This window comes from Fistularia commersonii, chromosome 18, assembly GCF_037954325.1.
Source record: "Fistularia commersonii isolate RoL2024-O1a breed Wild chromosome 18, RoL_Fcom_v1.0, whole genome shotgun sequence".
In the NCBI taxonomy this organism is placed as follows: Eukaryota; Metazoa; Chordata; class Actinopteri; order Syngnathiformes; family Fistulariidae; genus Fistularia; species Fistularia commersonii.
The window spans coordinates 12,830,113-12,848,550 of record NC_141301.1 but is presented as its reverse complement, the minus strand read 5'-3'; the positions used below and the strand labels follow the sequence as shown (position 1 = coordinate 12,848,550).

At 43.3% G+C, this 18,438-nt stretch overlaps 1 protein-coding gene and 1 long non-coding RNA gene across 2 annotated transcripts; one reads left to right on the top strand and one right to left on the bottom strand.

The window, feature by feature from the left end:
- Positions 1-750: 750 nt before the first annotated feature.
- tmem160 (transmembrane protein 160) lies at positions 751-4,116 on the bottom strand. Its single transcript, XM_086164677.1, has 4 exons — positions 3,763-4,116; positions 3,554-3,578; positions 2,188-2,280; positions 751-1,722 (listed from the first exon to the last, which is right to left on the bottom strand). The coding sequence occupies exons 1-4, from the start codon at positions 3,961-3,963 to the stop codon at positions 1,382-1,384; spliced, it is 660 nt and encodes a 219-aa protein (XP_086020803.1). The 5' UTR covers positions 3,964-4,116; the 3' UTR covers positions 751-1,381.
- LOC147224435 (uncharacterized) lies at positions 4,016-17,067 on the top strand. The gene is made up of 3 exons (XR_015107474.1): positions 4,016-4,140; positions 14,433-14,580; positions 16,675-17,067. It is a non-coding gene; the product is annotated as an uncharacterized LOC147224435 (long non-coding RNA).
- Positions 17,068-18,438: the final 1,371 nt, after the last annotated feature.

Genomic DNA, 18,438 nt, shown 5'->3' with positions numbered 1-18,438 from the left:
ACCACACACACACACACACACACACACACACATACACACATACGTGCACGCGCACCACCAAGTCTGGTTCATTTATTCACACATGCTCACAGTTGAGCAGCTCATTATAGAAATTATGCGCGTACGGCTTGTGCGAAGGATCAGGAAGAATCCAGACATTACATTCGACCGCTTAAGATAACCATCAAATATCAGTTTGGTGATTTTACCAATGGATGTGTTTCTATGTAGGTTATTTTTTTCTGCAGCGAAGAAAAAAAAAAAAAAAAAAAAACATTTCTCTATTTATTCAACGTAATCAAGCTTGTGATGGAAAATGTGACCGGCATTTAATGATCCTTATTCTAGGCTAAATTTTCTTGTTTTCTTCCAATCCATCATTGTGTTGATAGAATCAGACTTTGTAAATAAATGCTTTGTTCAAAACAAAGTCAGAAAGTGCAAAAGGGAACTCAACTTAGTCATTTAAAGTCCTCAAGGAGACACTGAAGGGGAATTTAGAAATACCGCTTGAACCCTTGTAAGTACTCGATACTTGTCAAAAGGTTGAAACTCAGATTGTCAGAATATTGTCGCTGATAGTGGTTGAATAAATAAATAACAGCTTTAAAATAATGCTGATAAATGACTAAAAACAAAACTTTAGAAAGGAAATATCCGTTGACCTTGAGGATATTTTATTTCCGGCTATTCTGTGTGTCCCGTGATGCGATAGAAAAGAGGACACACTCTGCTCCTTTACTTCCACTATGTGTTTATCACCTTTTGTTTATTTACCGTATGTACGGGAGGCTGCACGGGAAAAGTAGTGGGCGCACACAAAGGAAGAGTAAACCAGAGTGAACGCCATTTCCATATTTGAACTAAAACGTCTTTGGCTGTCCTTCGCAACTGCGAGTCGGGCTTTGTGTCTCCGCAGCAGGAAAGGTGGGGATCGTCGACAGCGGCCGAAAGACGAAGGTGTTTCCAGACGTGATATTCTTGCAGAGCGGGATTGGCGACGAGCGACGACCTCGCTCGGATACACGAGGGACGAGCCTCTGCGGCGTGGACAAAAAGGAACTTCTAAAAAATGCTATTTAAAAAAAAAAAGGTAACTTTTCAGTCTGGATAAAGCAAGTGCAACGCCAATTATATATCCTTTTAAGGGATCTTATAAAGAAGAGAAAGATTCCCTCTCTTTGAGTGAACGCTGGTAACCTGCCAGATTTAAAGAAGAGTTTAAAAGTCAGTCTCCTCTTTCCACAGATATGTCAAAGCACATGTTCACAGCTTGAACATGTAGGCCCGCTTCCACAAACACACACATGCGCAGAGACAAGAAGGATATCCTGGTTCAAAGCATCGCACACACTCTTCAAACCCCCCATCCTGGGAGGAACTATTTGCCGGACCCCTTCCCGTCATTGTCCTCGCTGTCGCGTTTCCTCCTGTCGTGGGCGCCGCGGTAGCCGCCTTGCTCGCGCCTCTCGCGGCACTCGCGGCACTCCTCCTCCGCGTCGTCCTCCTCCTCCCCGTCGTCCTCGTGGATGATCTCCACCTCCAGCCGGCCGATGTAGAGGGACACGGCGCACAGCCAGAAGAGGGCGACGCTGCCCACCGCCGCGCACTGGAGCAGCAGCGCCGGCACGGAGAGCAGCATCATCCTCCGCAGGGCGAACAGGCTGCCGAGGTAAGAGGCGCCGCCGAACGATACGCAGACTCCCCCCAGGATGAAGAAGGCTGAGGGGGGAACAGATTGTCGGTATTTACGATATTATTCTAGCCACCCGATCAATTTTATCGAGGTAATTAAATCTCACGTGGAGGAGGTTTGGACAGCCTCTTCCTCGTGTAGGAATATAAAATAAACCTGATGTGATTCTGGCCTACAATGCAATTAAACCTATCAGTGTGGTGCTTAAACCTCACTGCAAAGACGTTTTAATTCTCTTTCTCCCGCAGTTCGTTTGAGAAAGTAACGACAGGCCGGATAGATTTTCGGTCAAGAAATCGATCCGGGCTTTTATTTTGAAAGAATTGATGACTGAATACGGGCAACAAAAATCAATGTGTCTGACTAATTTAATTCTCTTTGTCTCGAATTTAAGTTTTGGAAAAGAGCTGTGGAGCAACATCTTGATCCATACAGTATACTCATACTTGTTGTTTTCTGGTTACAGAATCAGCCAAGCTGGGGGCTCGTACCGTATCCTGCTTCCCGTCCCACTTCGCTCTGGACATAAGAGATGACTCCTATTCCGGTCGCCAGCAGGCCGTTTCGAAACCAGGACAGGAATCCTGCAAAACCAGTCAAGATGTTTACATGTGTTCACCTGACTCTGCCGCAGTCATGTTTATTCAACGCAATTTCATTTTCTAGGATCAGACAAGTGGTCCTGAATTGCTCTCTCGTAGCTGTTAACTAGGTTCACGGAAACCTAGTTGGGATGCAAAGTCGAACTCAGACTGAGCCTATTCATACAGAATGCATATAAATATAAGCAAGCTCTGAAGCTGAGATCAATAATTTAGGATTTGCATAGCTAGAAGGGCACTCCGTAGAGTACATACATTTGCCAAGGCCACCATGTTGCATGGATTTGCACTCATATTTAATGGGGGCTTCGTCCCTGACCCACGGACCACCCTTCCGCTGAGTTCGGTAAAAATCTGCAGGGCACTTTATGAGAAATCCAACCCGCTTGCCTTGGTAGAGGCAGGAATCAGATAGCTGGAAAAGCACATCTCTTTTCCACAGGTGTTTTTTTTTTTCTGGTTCCACTGTCATTTCTTACACATTCCCTGTTTGTGACTCTTCAAGTCTTCCAGCCTGCTAGTTTGAACACCATCACGGTATCTCTCCCCAGCGTTTTAAAAAGCTCTTCTTGAGCTTGAAACATTTCACTCTCTCTACCCCTGGGGGGGGGGGGGGAGACGTGAAGGAATGTTTTGTGACTAAAAGTAAGTGGTGGTGCTGGAGTTAACTACATCGCAACAGGAAGTGGAATCATGTAGTGTTGGAACACTTGTTTGGAATAAGCTTTTTGAGAAACACACAAATGTGGCCTTGAAGGTGGTGAGAGTCACGTTAAATAGAAAATATCTCACTAATCAGTAGTTAGATAGATTACGGGCGAGGGTTATGTTGGTACAGAGGGAGTGCAGAGGGAGAAAGATATAAATATTGCTTATTACGCTCAGAGGGAAACTAACTTGTCATGCATTTACACATTACACACACACACACCTCTCTTTCTCTATATATTTACATGTACACATATCTATGTCTATATATATAGAGAGAGAGAGGGAGAGAGAGAGATACGTATATATATAAATACATGTGTATATCTATATAAATCAGATACACACACACACATATATATATATATATATATATATATGTGTGTGTGATTTATTTTATTTGTTTTGACTTGAGACCATTTTTTTCCTAGTCTTCTGAATCTACTTCCGGTCCACACCTACATGCCACCTGCCGAGAACTGAACCCAGAGTATAACATGAGATATTTTCGAATGTTTCACGAAAATTCGGTGGAAAATAAAATCACCTGTTTCGTGAGACTTCCTCAGCATCTGCAAGGGAAAACATTTAACATTAGTGACTCGAAAGTATAATAGCTAACATGCATGTTTGCAAGAAGAAGGAGGGCGGAATTCGCGTTCCAATATGTGGTCTCGCGAGAACACACAAAGCCAGGTAAAGCGGAAGTCGGGAAGAGGATTTCGCGACACGGGTAGTTACGGCGACTCTACCCACCATAGCGTCCGCCTTGTCCAGGTCTGACAGCTGGTACTGCTCCGGGCCCCGAGTTTTCCCCCATGGTCCCTTTTCCGCGACACGCAGGCGTGCCGAGGCGTGGAGCCCCGCGCCAGGAGCCCGGACCGGCCTCAGCGCCCGGGCGAGGTGGCTCACGACCACCGGCAGCTGCCGCCTCATGAACAGCCTCAGGAAGGCCATGCCGTCACCCGGCGCAGCCGCGACGATACCAAAGCAAAAACAAAAGCAAGACGAGACCGCTACATGCCCCGTGAACTTTGACACGGCTAACGACAACCCGGATGACAGGACGGCGAGGCGCGGCCGGGACGTGAGACGTAGGCGGGTCTGTAATAGCGCCCCTTGTGGTCGCCAGAGGTAAGGCTGCACTGCTGCACTTCCGGTTTTTACCACACGATGACGCCACCGCACCACAAACAGACACTCCATGGACTTCCGGTCTAGTGATCGCATACAATAATGATAATTTTTATAAAACATTTTATTCAACTTGACATATAATGGTAAATCAACACACATTGGTCAACATTACCCCTATCATTGCATTTGAAAAACTGTCAATGTAATATAACCTTTGGGTACATTTTAAAACCCAAATGTGTAAGAAAGCACAGACTACCCTGGATGAATTCCTTGGGTTTGTCAACAAGGACATGAACTTTTTTGTTTTACAACAACATTCACAGACCAGGTATGATGATGTGCCCAACTTCTAAATGAACAGTGGTGACATGTGATGTAGCCCATATAAGAAGAGAACATGCATATTCAAATTGCTATGTTCATGACGTTACAAAAATAGGATTAATTGTTTATTCGTTCTTAGTTAGCTTTTCTTTTGGGATCTAATTAGGGGGGGAAAGGTTTGCTGGAGAATGCTTAACATGCAGTTTGGATCCAACTTTTGAGACTGAAGGAAATTTCAGCGGGTAATGAATAAACCTGTTGTTAGAACTTGTGTGCACGTGTGTCTGTGTGTGTGTGTGTGTGGGCACGCATGTGTGTGTGTATGTGTATGTATAGAGAGATTGTTTGTGCTCCGGTGTGTCTCAATGTGGATAAGAGGACAGCCACTTCCTGATGGTCTTTTGTCTTCTTTGGGCCTTTGGGACCCACAGAGACTCCACCTGTGTCACAGCCGATTGTTCAGCGCAACGAGAATGAGGAACGACACGGGGGTTTTCGGATGCCTGTCTGCATTTTGTGCATGTGAGAAGGGGTTTTTGTCGGCGGGGTATTTTACAGCCAGCCAAATATTTGATGTGATGAACAGCTGACCTTCTGGTTGCTCCCGAGCTTCTATCCCTGCACAACGGGACAGTGACAAGTCACGCACATGCTTGTGACTACACAGAAAATCTCCAGCTTAGAGATAATAGCTGGGATTGTTGTAGCTGAATACGACTGTATTTTCCCAAGTCAGAAGTAATGTGTTTCACAGAATATAAACAGCAGCCAGCCACAGCATGACCAAGAAGAATATTACAAGTGCAATTTTACCATGACACCTATCGGTAAGCTTTTCCCCGCTAAAAATGATCTGCAAACATATTTATGTCCTGTATTTTTCTGTAGTTTTAGCATGTTTATATCATGTCAGACAAAAGTTCCCATTTTCCAAAGGTAGAAACCGTGGGGGAGCACAAGAAGGACTCCTGGTTTTTCAGAAGCAAAGGCACTTTCGTTTGGGTCGAGCGTTTAGGTTGTCTCTCCAGAGTGGGCTGGGGGCCACAGAGTTCACTGCAGTAATTGGGAATTTTAATTTTACCGTCACAAGTCAGCTGCATGCCGAGCCAGTGGTTTATGTTTCTGCCTCACAGCAAGAAAGTTCATGGTTCAACTCCTATAGGGGGTCTTTCTGTGCGGAGTCTCCATGTTTCTTCAGGGTTCTTCAGGTCCCTCCCACAGTCCAAAAACATGCAATGGGTTCATTGGGGATTGCTGAGACATGAGTGAGGGAGCGAATGGTTTTATGCCTCTAGACCACATGTCAATGAGAGAGTGAATGGTTGTCGGTCCCATATGAAGAGTGAATGGTGGTGTATCTATATGTGGCCAGTTGTCTGTCCAGGGTGAACCCTGCCTCTTGCCCAATGACAGCTGGGATGCACCTCACCACAACCCCCACCTCCGGGACCCTGAGTGCACGATAAGCGGTATAAATAATGAATGAATTGATAATGCCACAATTTGTTAATTTATGACAGTAAAGACGGGTGTGGACAATAACAATGGAAATAAAGGACATATTACTACAGATCCAAGCCTGATCTCAGTTAAATTCATATTCGTATCCCTTGGTTTCCTATGAAGAAGCATTTAAAAAAATAAACTGAATCTTCGAGTCGGACAAAGCTGTCCGAATAAAGCCCGCCTTGCTCCTTTCTTGTCTCACTCTAACCTTAACATAAACTTTAAAAGTTACACAGCAGAACAGGATGAGTGTCTTATTTCTCTCTTTTATCATATCTAGCGAATTGAAGTGAAACACTTCTGTCCTGAACCTTCTGTCTCTCTCCCAAGTTGATTTCCTGCAGCTTCAGAAGTGTGTGTGTGTGTGTGTGTGTATGTGTGGCGCCACGTCGGACAGGATCGCTGACACAGTTCTTGTGATGCGAGGTTCTTTGTCAACTTTTTTGATGACCGGAGCTTTATAATAATATCTCCCATTATAGATTATAATGACATTGATTATGTTCCTGACCTTCGACAGAAGGTCGTATCTGCCACAGCAAATATGAACACAGCTGGTTTTTAGATGCAAAAAGGTCACTAAATAAATAAACCAATACAAGAAAAACAAATCTACATGACGACGACAGGGATTTCTTGATGAATTATTGATTGTGTTTCTACAGTGTCACAGTAAGGACATGTCCACAAAGATAACATTATCATGTACCGACTCTTGAATTTCTCAAGAAAAACAACGCCTCAGCAGAGGATTGTGGTCTCTGAGAGCCTCTTTAGTTTATGATTGACAGGTGAATTCCTAGCACTGTGTAGTTACCTAGAATGATTCTCTGCACAATTACCTAACTTGTACTATTTCCATTTTTCTCAATGAATGTGCAGATACATTCATCGTACGCTACACTATTACTGACTCTTTTGCATTCGGTAGTTGTGTCCTGATGAAAACCTAGTAAGACAGGATTCTGCATCACTTTTAAAAATCACAAAAACCTTAAAAATACTTTAACATAACACTCTATATAAAGTAGAAACTCAGCTTATGAACAAATCAGCCTATGAACTGAGTTTTCGATCAAACTTTAAATTGACCAAAAACAAGCCTTGGTGCACGACAAACACAAACAAAACAAACACACAGTCCTTTTGCGTGGCGGTATTGTAGAGTTGCGGCAGTCATGTGTGGTACTCTGCATTGTTTACATCGTTCCTCATTGTATTCTCCTGTTCCAACACTTTTTGTGCTTTTTGCAGTAAGTTAGCCCTCATCAAGAAAGTGCTACTGATAGTAGTGTTAAGAAGAAGCTATGAATTACTGTCGGTCTGAAGAAGGAAATAACAGCTAAATGTGTAACCGGTGTTCATGTTACTGATCTCGCCAAGCACTACGGCATGGCTGAGACAACCATCTGTATAATCCTGAAGAACAAAGATGCGCTAAAGTCGGCTGATGTGGCTAAAGGGGTGACTCAGGTCTTCGAAGATGTAGAAAAGTTATTATTAGTTTGGAAAAATGTTTAAATTTGCTAGCTGAGGTTCTACTATATTTACTCTTAATCCAGACCGCTTATCCTGCACTCAAGGTTGCGGGGTTGCTGGAGCCTATTCCAGCTGTTGTTGGGCGAGAGGTGGGGTTCACCCTGGATTGATCGAGGGCCACGTGTAGAGGTCTAACTGTTTGCACAACATTTCAAGGCATACAACCATTCACACATCTGGACAATGTAGGATCTTGAATGAACCTCCTATGTGTTTTTGGACTGCGGGAGGAAACTGGAGAAATCCGGAGGAACCCCACGCAGAAGCTGGGACTACGTTGAGACTCCTCACTGAAAGGCGGAATCCATCCAGGAACCTTCTTTCTGTGAGGCGGAAGCGGCAACTTCTGCACGACTTCTCTAACCACTCCCTCACCACATTGCACTTTGCACTTTGTATTTTTGTATTCTGTATAACATCCTGTTGTCCTATAGTTGTTTGCCGTCACATCAGAACACGCCGTGATTGTAAACAAAATCCCAGAATCAGCAGCTTTGTGCAGCGAATTAGAGATTTTCTCAACTGACAGCAGAGTTGGTTGTTAGTCCCTTGGAATCTGCATCTATATATAGGTGTGTGTTCTTTCTTTTCACTTATTTCTTTCTTTTATAAATCCTCATTCCCTGCAACGCAGCGATGAACACAGAAAAACATAGGATTTGATGCGTCGGTGTAAACACAGCCTCCCTACCTCCGCCGCCAACCCCCCCCCCCCCTCGGTGTGAAATGCCACAGCCGTCATTAAGCAGCGCAAAAGCATTCTTTGGCAACGAGGGGGAAAAGACACATTTCAGAGGGATAGGGGCGTCAAAGGGAGGCTGGCATCACAGTTGATCTTCACATTCCGCCGCCTGGCCACTGCACTGACCCGCATCGCTCTTTGTCTCCACGGCTATCATTCACTTTCTTTCTGCTCATTTCCTCTGTTTACCTTCCTGTTGGCTCTATTACAGTGCAGGGTTGAGGACAGGATGGGCTCTGTCTCGTGATGCATGGATTTGTCTGTGTGATTTCCTTTAGGGGTTTTTTTTTTTGCAATTGTGCAGAGGCGAGCTGATGCATTCGGGGGCACGGATGTGCAGAGTGTCCGTGAGTTGTTTGTCATTTTCTCTGTTTCTCTACCATTTTAGGGCCTGCTTTTTAACCTCCGCCTGTGCAGGTCTCCCCTAGTTCTTGCTCCAGCTGCCAAACTGCAGCTCCCGATGCAATACCTGACTTTTGTCATCATCTTGCCATCTTTAATTTTCACGTCCACCGGCACAAGTGACATTTAGAAATTATTTTGCAAAGACTCACTTTTAACACAGGCCCCGGATCGTTGAACCAAGCATCACAGCTCCGTACGCTTTGCAGATACTCGACAGTGAAGCTCACTTACAGTATAAATAACCTAAGAATCCAAGTGTTGTGTGCAAAATGTGAGGCGTCCGAGTTTCCCTTCACAACCACCGAAGGATACAGAAAAGTGAGCGAGCGTAGAGAAAGGCCTACGACCTCCTTTTAACCCTTTGCTGTCCTCTCAGGAAGGAAAATGAGAGGGAGAGATAGAGAAAGAGAGAGAGAGAGAGAGAGAGAGAGAGAGGAGGAGTAGTAGAAGGAGATGCATACGTGCGGAGCTGCACTCGTCTGTGTTACACAGTCTGGGTGCTTCCAGCCAGCTGCGTTGGGAGCGCTGACCTTGGCAACAAGTACACTGTTTTTCTGTCCCTCGAGAAAAAATAGCAGATAAAAGTGTCAAACGGTCAGCTGTCAAATGAATCCCTGTCATGAATAAGGGTGAGTAGCGATTATTTCCACACATTGAAATGTTCGGTTAAAATCACATCCCTGTTCTGTCTTTATCTTATTTAAATCAACGTTATTGAATTATTTCATATATCCTTATGTAAGCGGTGCATTGTAGGTTATCTAAAGGGAAATACCATAATGTACCAACACCACAGGATACAGGACGGGAAGCCGTCGGGTTTATTTAATGTTGCAGGTGTGTGAGTGTATGTCTCCAGCCTTGCTTTTTCCTTTGACCGTGGCAGCGCTGTCTATTTGATCCCCTGGTCCAAGGTGCATGATTCATTGCTTGCTTTTGCATGCGCGGCTATAAATTTGTCATTACGCCGCTCACTTCAGTCGAGTTAGATTTGTGTTTCATCGCAGGACGTTCACTCCTTTGTTATCAACGTGGGAACTTGAATTTCTCCATTATCTTCATTAGCCTTCTCCCAAAACAGTGAATCATAAAAGTGTCCTTGCTGCTATGGAAACACTGGTGTTATTCTAGACGTTATATCTGGCTGATTGAGATGTGCTTGCAACATGGGTGACGCAGTGGCACTGGCAGGTTCGGGGGTTCAAATCCGACAGAGGGCCTTTCTCTGTCTCCGCGTTCTCTCTTTGTCTCACTGGGTTTGCTCTGATGTACTCCCAAAGTCCAAAATCATGCTGGAGGCTCATTGGAGACCATCATCACTGGAGACCCTAAATTCTTCAGACATGGGAATGAGAGGGTGAATGGCTGTATATTTCTATATGGCAAATGAATGATTTGAATGTCCATATAACATGGGAATGAGAGGATGAATGGTTGGATGTCTCGACATGTGTCCCTGTGATTGACTTAAACCCGACCCCTTCGCCCTATGACAGCTGAGATAGGCTCCCACCGTGACCCTGAGTGCAGATAAAGGGTAGAGATAACAAATAATGAATGAACGATTGTTGTCTGTAGTAGTTGAGCAACCCTGACTGTGTTTAATCTTGTCAAGGCTACTTATCATCATCTTCATGTAGTTTTTAAGACGTAACATTTAACCAAAAAGACATACAGTGGACCCTCGCCACTTTGCGGTTCAGCTTTCGTGCTTTGCGGATTTTTTTTGTAATTCGATTCTCGGGATTTTGCATTTTTTTGCAGTATTGAATTTTTTTTTCCTGATGAAATAGTCATATTGTAACCTAAGGAGAATAAAAAAAACATAAAAAATATAGTAAAATTAAACTAACATTTATTTTTAGAATAGATAAAATAAGAGATCTCCTTTGCTGGCATGCATTCTTGGAGGGGATGGTTTCTCCGACATGACTCCTGACAAAACCAACAGCTTAATAGACTGCCACTTGGATCCGCTGACAGACGACCTCACAGAGATGATGATGTCTGCCAGCGAGGAAGAGAAAGAGAGGAGACAAGAAAAGGAAGAAATCGATGAGACCGGTCTCACGCTCAAATGACTTGCAGCGATGACAAACCCCGCAAAAGCCCCGCAAAATAAGATTGGAACAACGATATGGTTCAGTACGTCCACTTTTGTGGCTCGATCAACGGGGCCGTGGCAGTTTATAAAACAGAAGCAGAAAAAAAGCAGAGGCAGCAACTGCCTATAACGATGTTTCTGAAGAAAAAAAACACCAGTAAAGCATATGGCGAATGCGCAGGGAGGTTCGTAAAAAGGTTGAGTGAGGTTTATTGAGGCTTAATATATCTGTAAACACCATCAAAATTATCACGTCTCTACATTGTGGAAATTCACTTTTCTCATGGGGGGTCTTGGAACGTAACTCCTGCGAAAGGTGAGGGTACGCTGTATTTATTACAAATCATTGACACGGTGATGGTTAAGGTTCCACTCCAGTCCTTTCAATTTGTCATCATATGGATTTTATTCAAAAGTGAGAGACGGCCGCCTGCCTTCGCTGTCTCGGTCAAAGAGTGGCAAATCGGCAAGATGCGAAGAGATTACTGAGCCACATTTTGATTACTGCCGAAAGTGGCCTGCGGGCAATAACAAAGGTGAGCTGGAGGGAAACACGAGTCATCTCAGGATAAACAGGCCTTAGAAAGTCTCATTAGTCTTTGCTGTCGGGCTTAGAATCGAAGGCGTGAGCTTTGCCTCTGCCCATTAAAAAAAAAATCAGAAGACAATTCTGGATACAATTGGGTATTCCCATCATCCAGATAACACGGCGACAGAGTTTACACAGTTAGTTAACATGCATGAAGATGGAGTTGTTTGATACCTTTACGATAAACATAGCCCGAGTTGTGGTTGTCCTCCGGGATATTCCAGTTTTAATTTCTATTTCAGAGGAGACAGTGATTGCCTAGACTCTGTTATGATCGTGGTGAAATACCTCTGTTTTGTTGTTCATCTGTGAAGGACTGCCGTCTAGACCAAGGTCCGGCTAGGGGGCCAATCATGGCCTGTGGATGTTTTTTTTTTGTTTGTTTTACAGCCTGCTGGGACTGTCAAACAGCATGAATAAATCATGGAAGTGTAGGAATGCCTCCATTATGTTCACGTATGGAATAAGATTTTCCAGAGATTTTCTGGTTGAATAAATTCAAGTCACAGCTCTAACTTTGTTTTGTTTTCGTAGTCGGTGTTCTTTACAGGTTCTTTCACTGTAAACATCATGTGTTCTTTACAGTGACTTGGCATTCTAGATCGTTAAGGATTCGGGAAAGTTTTTTTTTTTTTTTTAATATTCTTTTTCACGGTTTAGCTTTACATACATGAAACAGTAGTAAATGGCTTGCCAAGGCTTCTAGTAGCAATAATTTACAGCAAGCTCAGGTTAACAACAAACGCATGTGAACTCTGTAGCAATATTTGCATGGTAGCCTTGTGGAAACAAAAACCCAATCCAAGTTTCCTTCATAAGAATTTATCCTCCATCTCAAAATTTCACTGAAGTGCGTAAAGGCTGCAGTGCACAGACAGATCAGTAGAAAGTAACTGCAATCATTTATGATCCTTATGAAAAGGACTGTTGTGGAACATCCCTGTCTGGTAGTCTGGGAAATGTTCTCGCAGCTCATCAGACAGCCACAGATGAGCTCCGCGTGTCCTGAGCGCGTCAGTGGTCGGCCTGAGCGGTGAGATTCCCCAGCTGAGAGGGTCACTTCGGGTGGCTTATCAGCGTCCCGTCGATAGACTCTCTGTCACTAATCCCCGAAGGAGCCGCTAATCCTACATCACAACTTCGGCCCCGACTTCATTGCGGCACGTTGCCTCGGTTCCCCTTCCGCCGCAGGTCTGTGCGAGTCATGTGTCAGTAGACTGTGAAAACAATGGAAAACGAATAAATAGACAAATGCATCTCACTTCTCGTGTAAACGCCTGACGCCACAGTTAGTTACTACTAACTGAGCGAGAGAGAGAGAGTGAGAGAGAGAGAGAAAGAGAGGCCCAGTCTCTCTCTCTCTCTCTCTCTCTCGCTCTCTCTCTCTCTCTCTCTCTATATATATATATATATATATTATGTGTGTGTGTTTGTGTGTGTGTGTATATGTATTCAGTATATATGTGTAGATATGTAAATATATATGTGTGTGTGTGTGTGTGTGTACTGTATATGTAAATGTATAAAGATATATATGTTGGAATGATACAGTGACACTGTATCTGAGAACAGAAGAGTCTTCCCATAATATGAGGCCTTCTCTCATATGTGCTGCAAAAGATGGAGGTGCATGCAAACGGTTAGCTTTGTTTCAGCGTTTCTGGGACCAAATGGACTTACATGACACGTTTCACGCAAATCTGACTTGACTGGCTCTCGGTTGTCGATAAACTGATTGAAGTCGGTGGCTGGTATAGGTGCCTGGTATAATCCTGACATCTGAATTCTAAGGTATAACCTTGAGTAACATCCAGGGATTACCTAACACCTCCAAAGTATTTAAGCTTCGCAGTTGAACGATGCACCAAGCAGCTGAAATCGCATGCCTGTCTCCGCCAACAGCTCACGCGATGTGCTCTGACGCAGTGTTTTCGGGGATTGCGTCCTCTTCCTGTCTAAAATGTAAGACAGGCTTGGATTGCGCTAATACAAACCACATAAAACTTTCCAGGTCGCATTGGTAACACTCACCTAGAACGTTCAAAACTCCCCTTCCCCCCAGGTCATATCCACTGCTATTCAAAGTTTTCTCTCCTGCCTGACTCATTGTCAGCATCTTGGACCCCTGCATGCCACACTGACGTCCTGTCAGAGCTCTGTCAGCCGTCGACCGCTACCACCGAGGAGCTCCACTGAACGCCACTGGAGGTCTTTCCTACCTGAGGCTATCAGACTTTTTAATTCCTCTCCCCTCAGCCGCAGGGAATCTCAAAATCTTAAACCTTTAAAAAAAAAAAAAAAAAAAAAATCTCAACCACTTACTGTAAATTGCTATAATTTATCTGTATATATATATTCATAACTGTGCAATATTTAATTTCATAACGGCTGCATGTGCAATATTTTTTGTGCACTCCTTATCTTTCACTTGGTACTTAAGACTTTAAGACACTTTAAAATCTTCACTTGTATTTCTTATTCTCCCCCCCTTTTTTATTTTATTTTTTTTTACTGTTTATACAATTTTCTACTACTATTTATTATTGTTATGTCTTTCTTGTAACTCTGGCACAACAATTTCCTTCGGGATAAATAAGTTATTTTTATTCTTATTCTTATTCTTGTCACTTCTACAACCCCGGCACCCTTTCAAAGAAACATATGTCCTCTCACAATGACAATAGGGCCAGTGATCTGACATCTGCAGCTGTGGGTCACCATCTCATCTGGATCCACCTCAAAACAATTACGCGTTGCCCCCCTTGCAGTATGCATACTGAGCTAACGGCTCGTGTGGGAAAAGCAAAGCCAGGATCTCACCTTGAGCCATTTTTGCTGTTCGTTTAACACATTAGCGCCCGTGGTCCACCGCACTAAGCTCTCCCACTTGACTGGATAAACTTCCTGGACAGCCAGGAAGCAGCATGTGAGTCTGGGAAAGCCGGCCTCCACTTCAATAGGCTATGAAAACACAATACCGCCCCTCCTCCTCCTCTTCTGTATGTACACAAATGTACCGCTTCACACAAGTGGGCCCTCACATGACGGACGCACTCTCTTTGACCTTCCGCCCATAGGCAACCGACTGATGTCAAACGTAATCCGGCGTGAGCTGACACGGAGAGGCGTCTCCCCAGAAGTCGTTGTGGTGATAAACAGCTGAAGGTTACTGCCATGCACTCTGCACTCACTCCCGATATCACTCCACTTCCTTCTGCTTCTCAGGTTTGTCAATATTCTTTCCGTCTGTAAATAGACTTTTTTCAAAATTCAATTTTGCAAGATTTCTACGCCGTTCTCGAACACATTGTAAAATTCAACACTTTGCAAATGGTAATCGTTTTGAGAGCAAGACTTGTAGGTATTGTTTCAATTTAATTTCAAATATTTATTTATTCTGGGATCGTGTGCAAAAGCACAGGGCTCACATAGAGCGAAGGTGGTTGCATAAGGTTCTGGCTTGATAGCTACTTTCCATCCTTTACTAAGATGGATCACGAGTTTGCATGATATCGATATTTCTATAATTACACAAAACAAACAAAAGCAGGTTGGACCGGATGAGAAAAGCGTCAGGTGCTTTAAACAAGTATCAGCCAGAATGAAAGGAAAGGTGTTGAAGGCGTTGGTGAGAGCAGCTGGTTTAGAAACATTGAGGGAAAGGTAGTAGGTGCAGATGGGGGCAGCTGAGATGAGGATGTGGAGGTTCTCTTTAGGAGTGAGAAGGAACGATAGGATCAGGAATGAGTCTATCTGAGGGAAGGCACGTGTTGGACTTTCTGGAGATAAAGTCAGACTGACATGGTTCGGACGTGGACAGAGGAGGTTTGGTGGAGATCCGGGCAGAAGGATGCTGAGTTTCCTGCCTGGCCTCCACCGTTGTTACTTTTATGACTATGAGAGCTATTATTATCTCATGTCAACAAGAACCACATAACTGTAAGCGCCACTGTTATTATTAGTAAGAGATTATTTGTGCCGTCCCTCCCGACCCTAATACCACCCCGTCTCTATCACGCACTCTGTTCGTCGCTCTCTCTCTCTCTTTCACCCCTGACCGGTAAAGGCAGCAGGCTGCCCATATTGAGCGGGGATCTGTCCAATGCCTTGTAAAAGCCGGTGTTTCCTCAGTGTGTGTTCATGGGGGAATGTTGGGTTTCTGTAGATTATTTTAAAGAGTGCGGTCCAGACCTGCTCTGCATGGGAAATGCCATCAGACAACCACGTTTTGATTTGTCGCCGTATGAATAGATAAGGAAAGCCCTGTATTTTACATTGAATCATACACACAGTATAACATCAGTGAAAGTCGACCGCTGCATTTCACCCTTCATGGATGAACCGTGAGCAGGAGGCAGCCGCTTAGGAGTCAGGGGATCAGTGTTAGCAACACTGCCACAGACTAGGAGGAGCGCAGGAATCGAACCCGCAACGTTTGGCTCTAACTTGTTGTTGGCGCTGAAAGGGCAGAGGGCCTTAGAGTAAGACCAGACAGACCAGAATGGAAGACCGTCAGAATCAGATTCCCTTTATTCATCCCTGAGGGGTAATTGGACTCAAGACTCAAGATTTTTAATTGTCATTATGCAAGGCTAATGAAATTTTGTTGAGAGCTCCCGATGCGGAGTTTGCATAAAAAGGAGGCACAAGAGTATAAGTCAACATAGTAAGTACTTATCTAAAGACATGGTTGGGCCCAAGGGTCGCATAAACAACTGAAGATTCAACATCTGTAAATACAGTATATAACTGTATCTCAAGAAAACGACATTTGTGCATGTGCAGAGGTGGCTGTGGATCTAGAAATATCTCTACTACTACACAATGAGCAGATACCAAAACTGCACATATTTGCAATGCACTGTACACCAATAAATAATGTGGACGGTGATACACAATATCACCGGTGATTACAATTATCTGTGATGATTATTAATTATCAATCAATAATCATCATTGAAAATTGTTTGTTATTACTAATAACTAAATCTGGTGCTACATGTAAGGCAAGAGTGGAACAGTGCACAACAGAATAGAAATTTGAAAAATGTAGATCTTTATTAGTCCTGAAGGAAATTATTTTGCCAGGCTGCTCCAAAATTACAGTACTGTTACAACTGAACATGATATGGATATTATTGTTTGTAAGACAGACTTCCTGCAGCGTTCTGTTGGGCTCCTCAGTGGTCTCATAATGATAATAATAACAATAATACATTTTATTTAAGATGCATTACTCAACTCTCAAGGACACCATACAGATGAATACATATGCACAAAATAAAGATTTAAAAGGAAACATCCATCTTCTGCACTCAGGATCGCAGGGAATGCTGGAGACAAGCAACCATTTGGTCACTCATTTATTCGGGCCAATTTTCCCAATATTTTTCCTATTGACCTGCTACATGTTTTTGGACTGTGGGAGGAAACTGGAGACCCCATAGGAAACCCATGCAGACACAGGGAGAAGATGCAAATTCCACACAGAGAAGGTCCCCTTGTCGGAATCGAACCGGAGTCTAGAGGCCAAAGCGCTGGCCGCTGCCCCACCATGCCAGGAAACAATAAAAATAAAAACAATCAAAGTGATGTATGTGCATAAATGTACAGCGAAGTCTGTGTCCAGGAAGAGGACTGAGAAGTCAGTTGGTGTGAGAGGAGAGCGAGGGTTAGATGGCGGCAGGTGATTGGCTGTGGCGACCCCCTGAAGGGAAGTTCCTGAGTATTTAAATTGGAATAAAATGTGGGTGATTAAGAATAGAGTCTGTCTAAACAATAAGATCAAGGCAGTGTCTTACAAAATCGCACACAAAATATATCCAGAAAAAAAAAAAAAAACGTTGTACAACATCTGTTGTACATTTATTTTATTATTGCTTGTTCTCACGAATATTCTGGTCAAATGTACAAGCCTTTATTGAGAGGAGAACAGGATTCTCAATGCAGCTGCAGGATAAGGACATTTTTCTTTACTATGAAAACCGCACCAAGGACTTTGTTTCTTTTGTACAACTTGTTTTGCTTCTGGGAAAATTTCACATTCAATAAAGGAATTTCAACAAACAGCAAACCATTTTAAATGGACAGAAACTGAAGGCAGTAAGAACAAACTTTATTTTGGAAAAATGTGTTTACTATTTGTGTGAATGAGTGCCAAAATAAGTGGCGCTTTGGCCTCACAGCACGAAGACCCCTGGTTCTATTCCGACCTTTCTGTGCGGGGGTTGCATTTTCTGAGTGGGTTTCCTGGGTCCAAAAACATGCAGGCTAATTGGAAAGAAATTGGGATTTCTTTTGGGTGCTGCAGATGATGGATGTGTGTGCATAGAAATTATTTTAGTTACATTAACATTCATATGGGATTTTGATTGTTATATATATACATGGCTCAAAAAAATAAAGGGACACTAAAATAACACATCCCGGATCTGAATGACTGAAATTGTCTTATTAAATACTTTAGCATTTTAGTCAGGGAAACACCAGGGTGACGGTAAAACGTCTGTTTAATGAGCAATAGCTGTTGTTGCCCACAGCCACGCCTCAAAAGCCATATAATATAAGCAATATAACGAACAATATAAGCAATATAACGAACTGTTCCCATGTAATTCCAGGTAAAAGAAAAAAAGGAATTCATGCACCCCAAACCTCACCCACATGATTCCCAGCAACCCCAAAATCACAAAGAAAACAAGCGTCAACATAAACCCCGATATTTGCTACAATGCTTTGTTCTTTACTCAGCTGAATGTGCTGACAACAAAATTACACAAAAATGATAAATTGGAAATCAAATGTATTAACCCATGGAGGTCAGGATTTGGAGTCACACTCCAAATGAAAGTGCAAAAACACATTTGATGTAATGTCCTTAAAACAAGTGAATCAGCGTGGATGAACAGAAGTGGAATTGACTTGGAGTTACATTATGTTGTTAACGTGTTCCCTTAATTCTTGAGTCCCAAGCCAAACGGATTTGCTGTTTTTATATATTTATAACACAAAACAAAACAAAACCGTGACGTGTTGACAGGATGGAAGCCTCTCTCTCTCTCTGCGCGCCAGTAGTACAAGCAA

Excerpts from the sequence above, each read along its gene's own strand:
- tmem160 (XM_086164677.1), bottom strand. The coding sequence starts at position 3,963 with ATGGCCTTCCTGAGGCTGTTCATGAGGCGGCAGCTGCCGGTGGTCGTG. Across the intron at positions 3,579-3,762 it reads TGGACAAGGCGGACGCTATG|ATGCTGAGGAAGTCTCACGA; the intron begins GTGGGTAGAGTC and ends TTTCCCTTGCAG. Across the intron at positions 2,281-3,553 it reads GAGGAAGTCTCACGAAACAG|GATTCCTGTCCTGGTTTCGA; the intron begins GTGATTTTATTT and ends CTGGTTTTGCAG.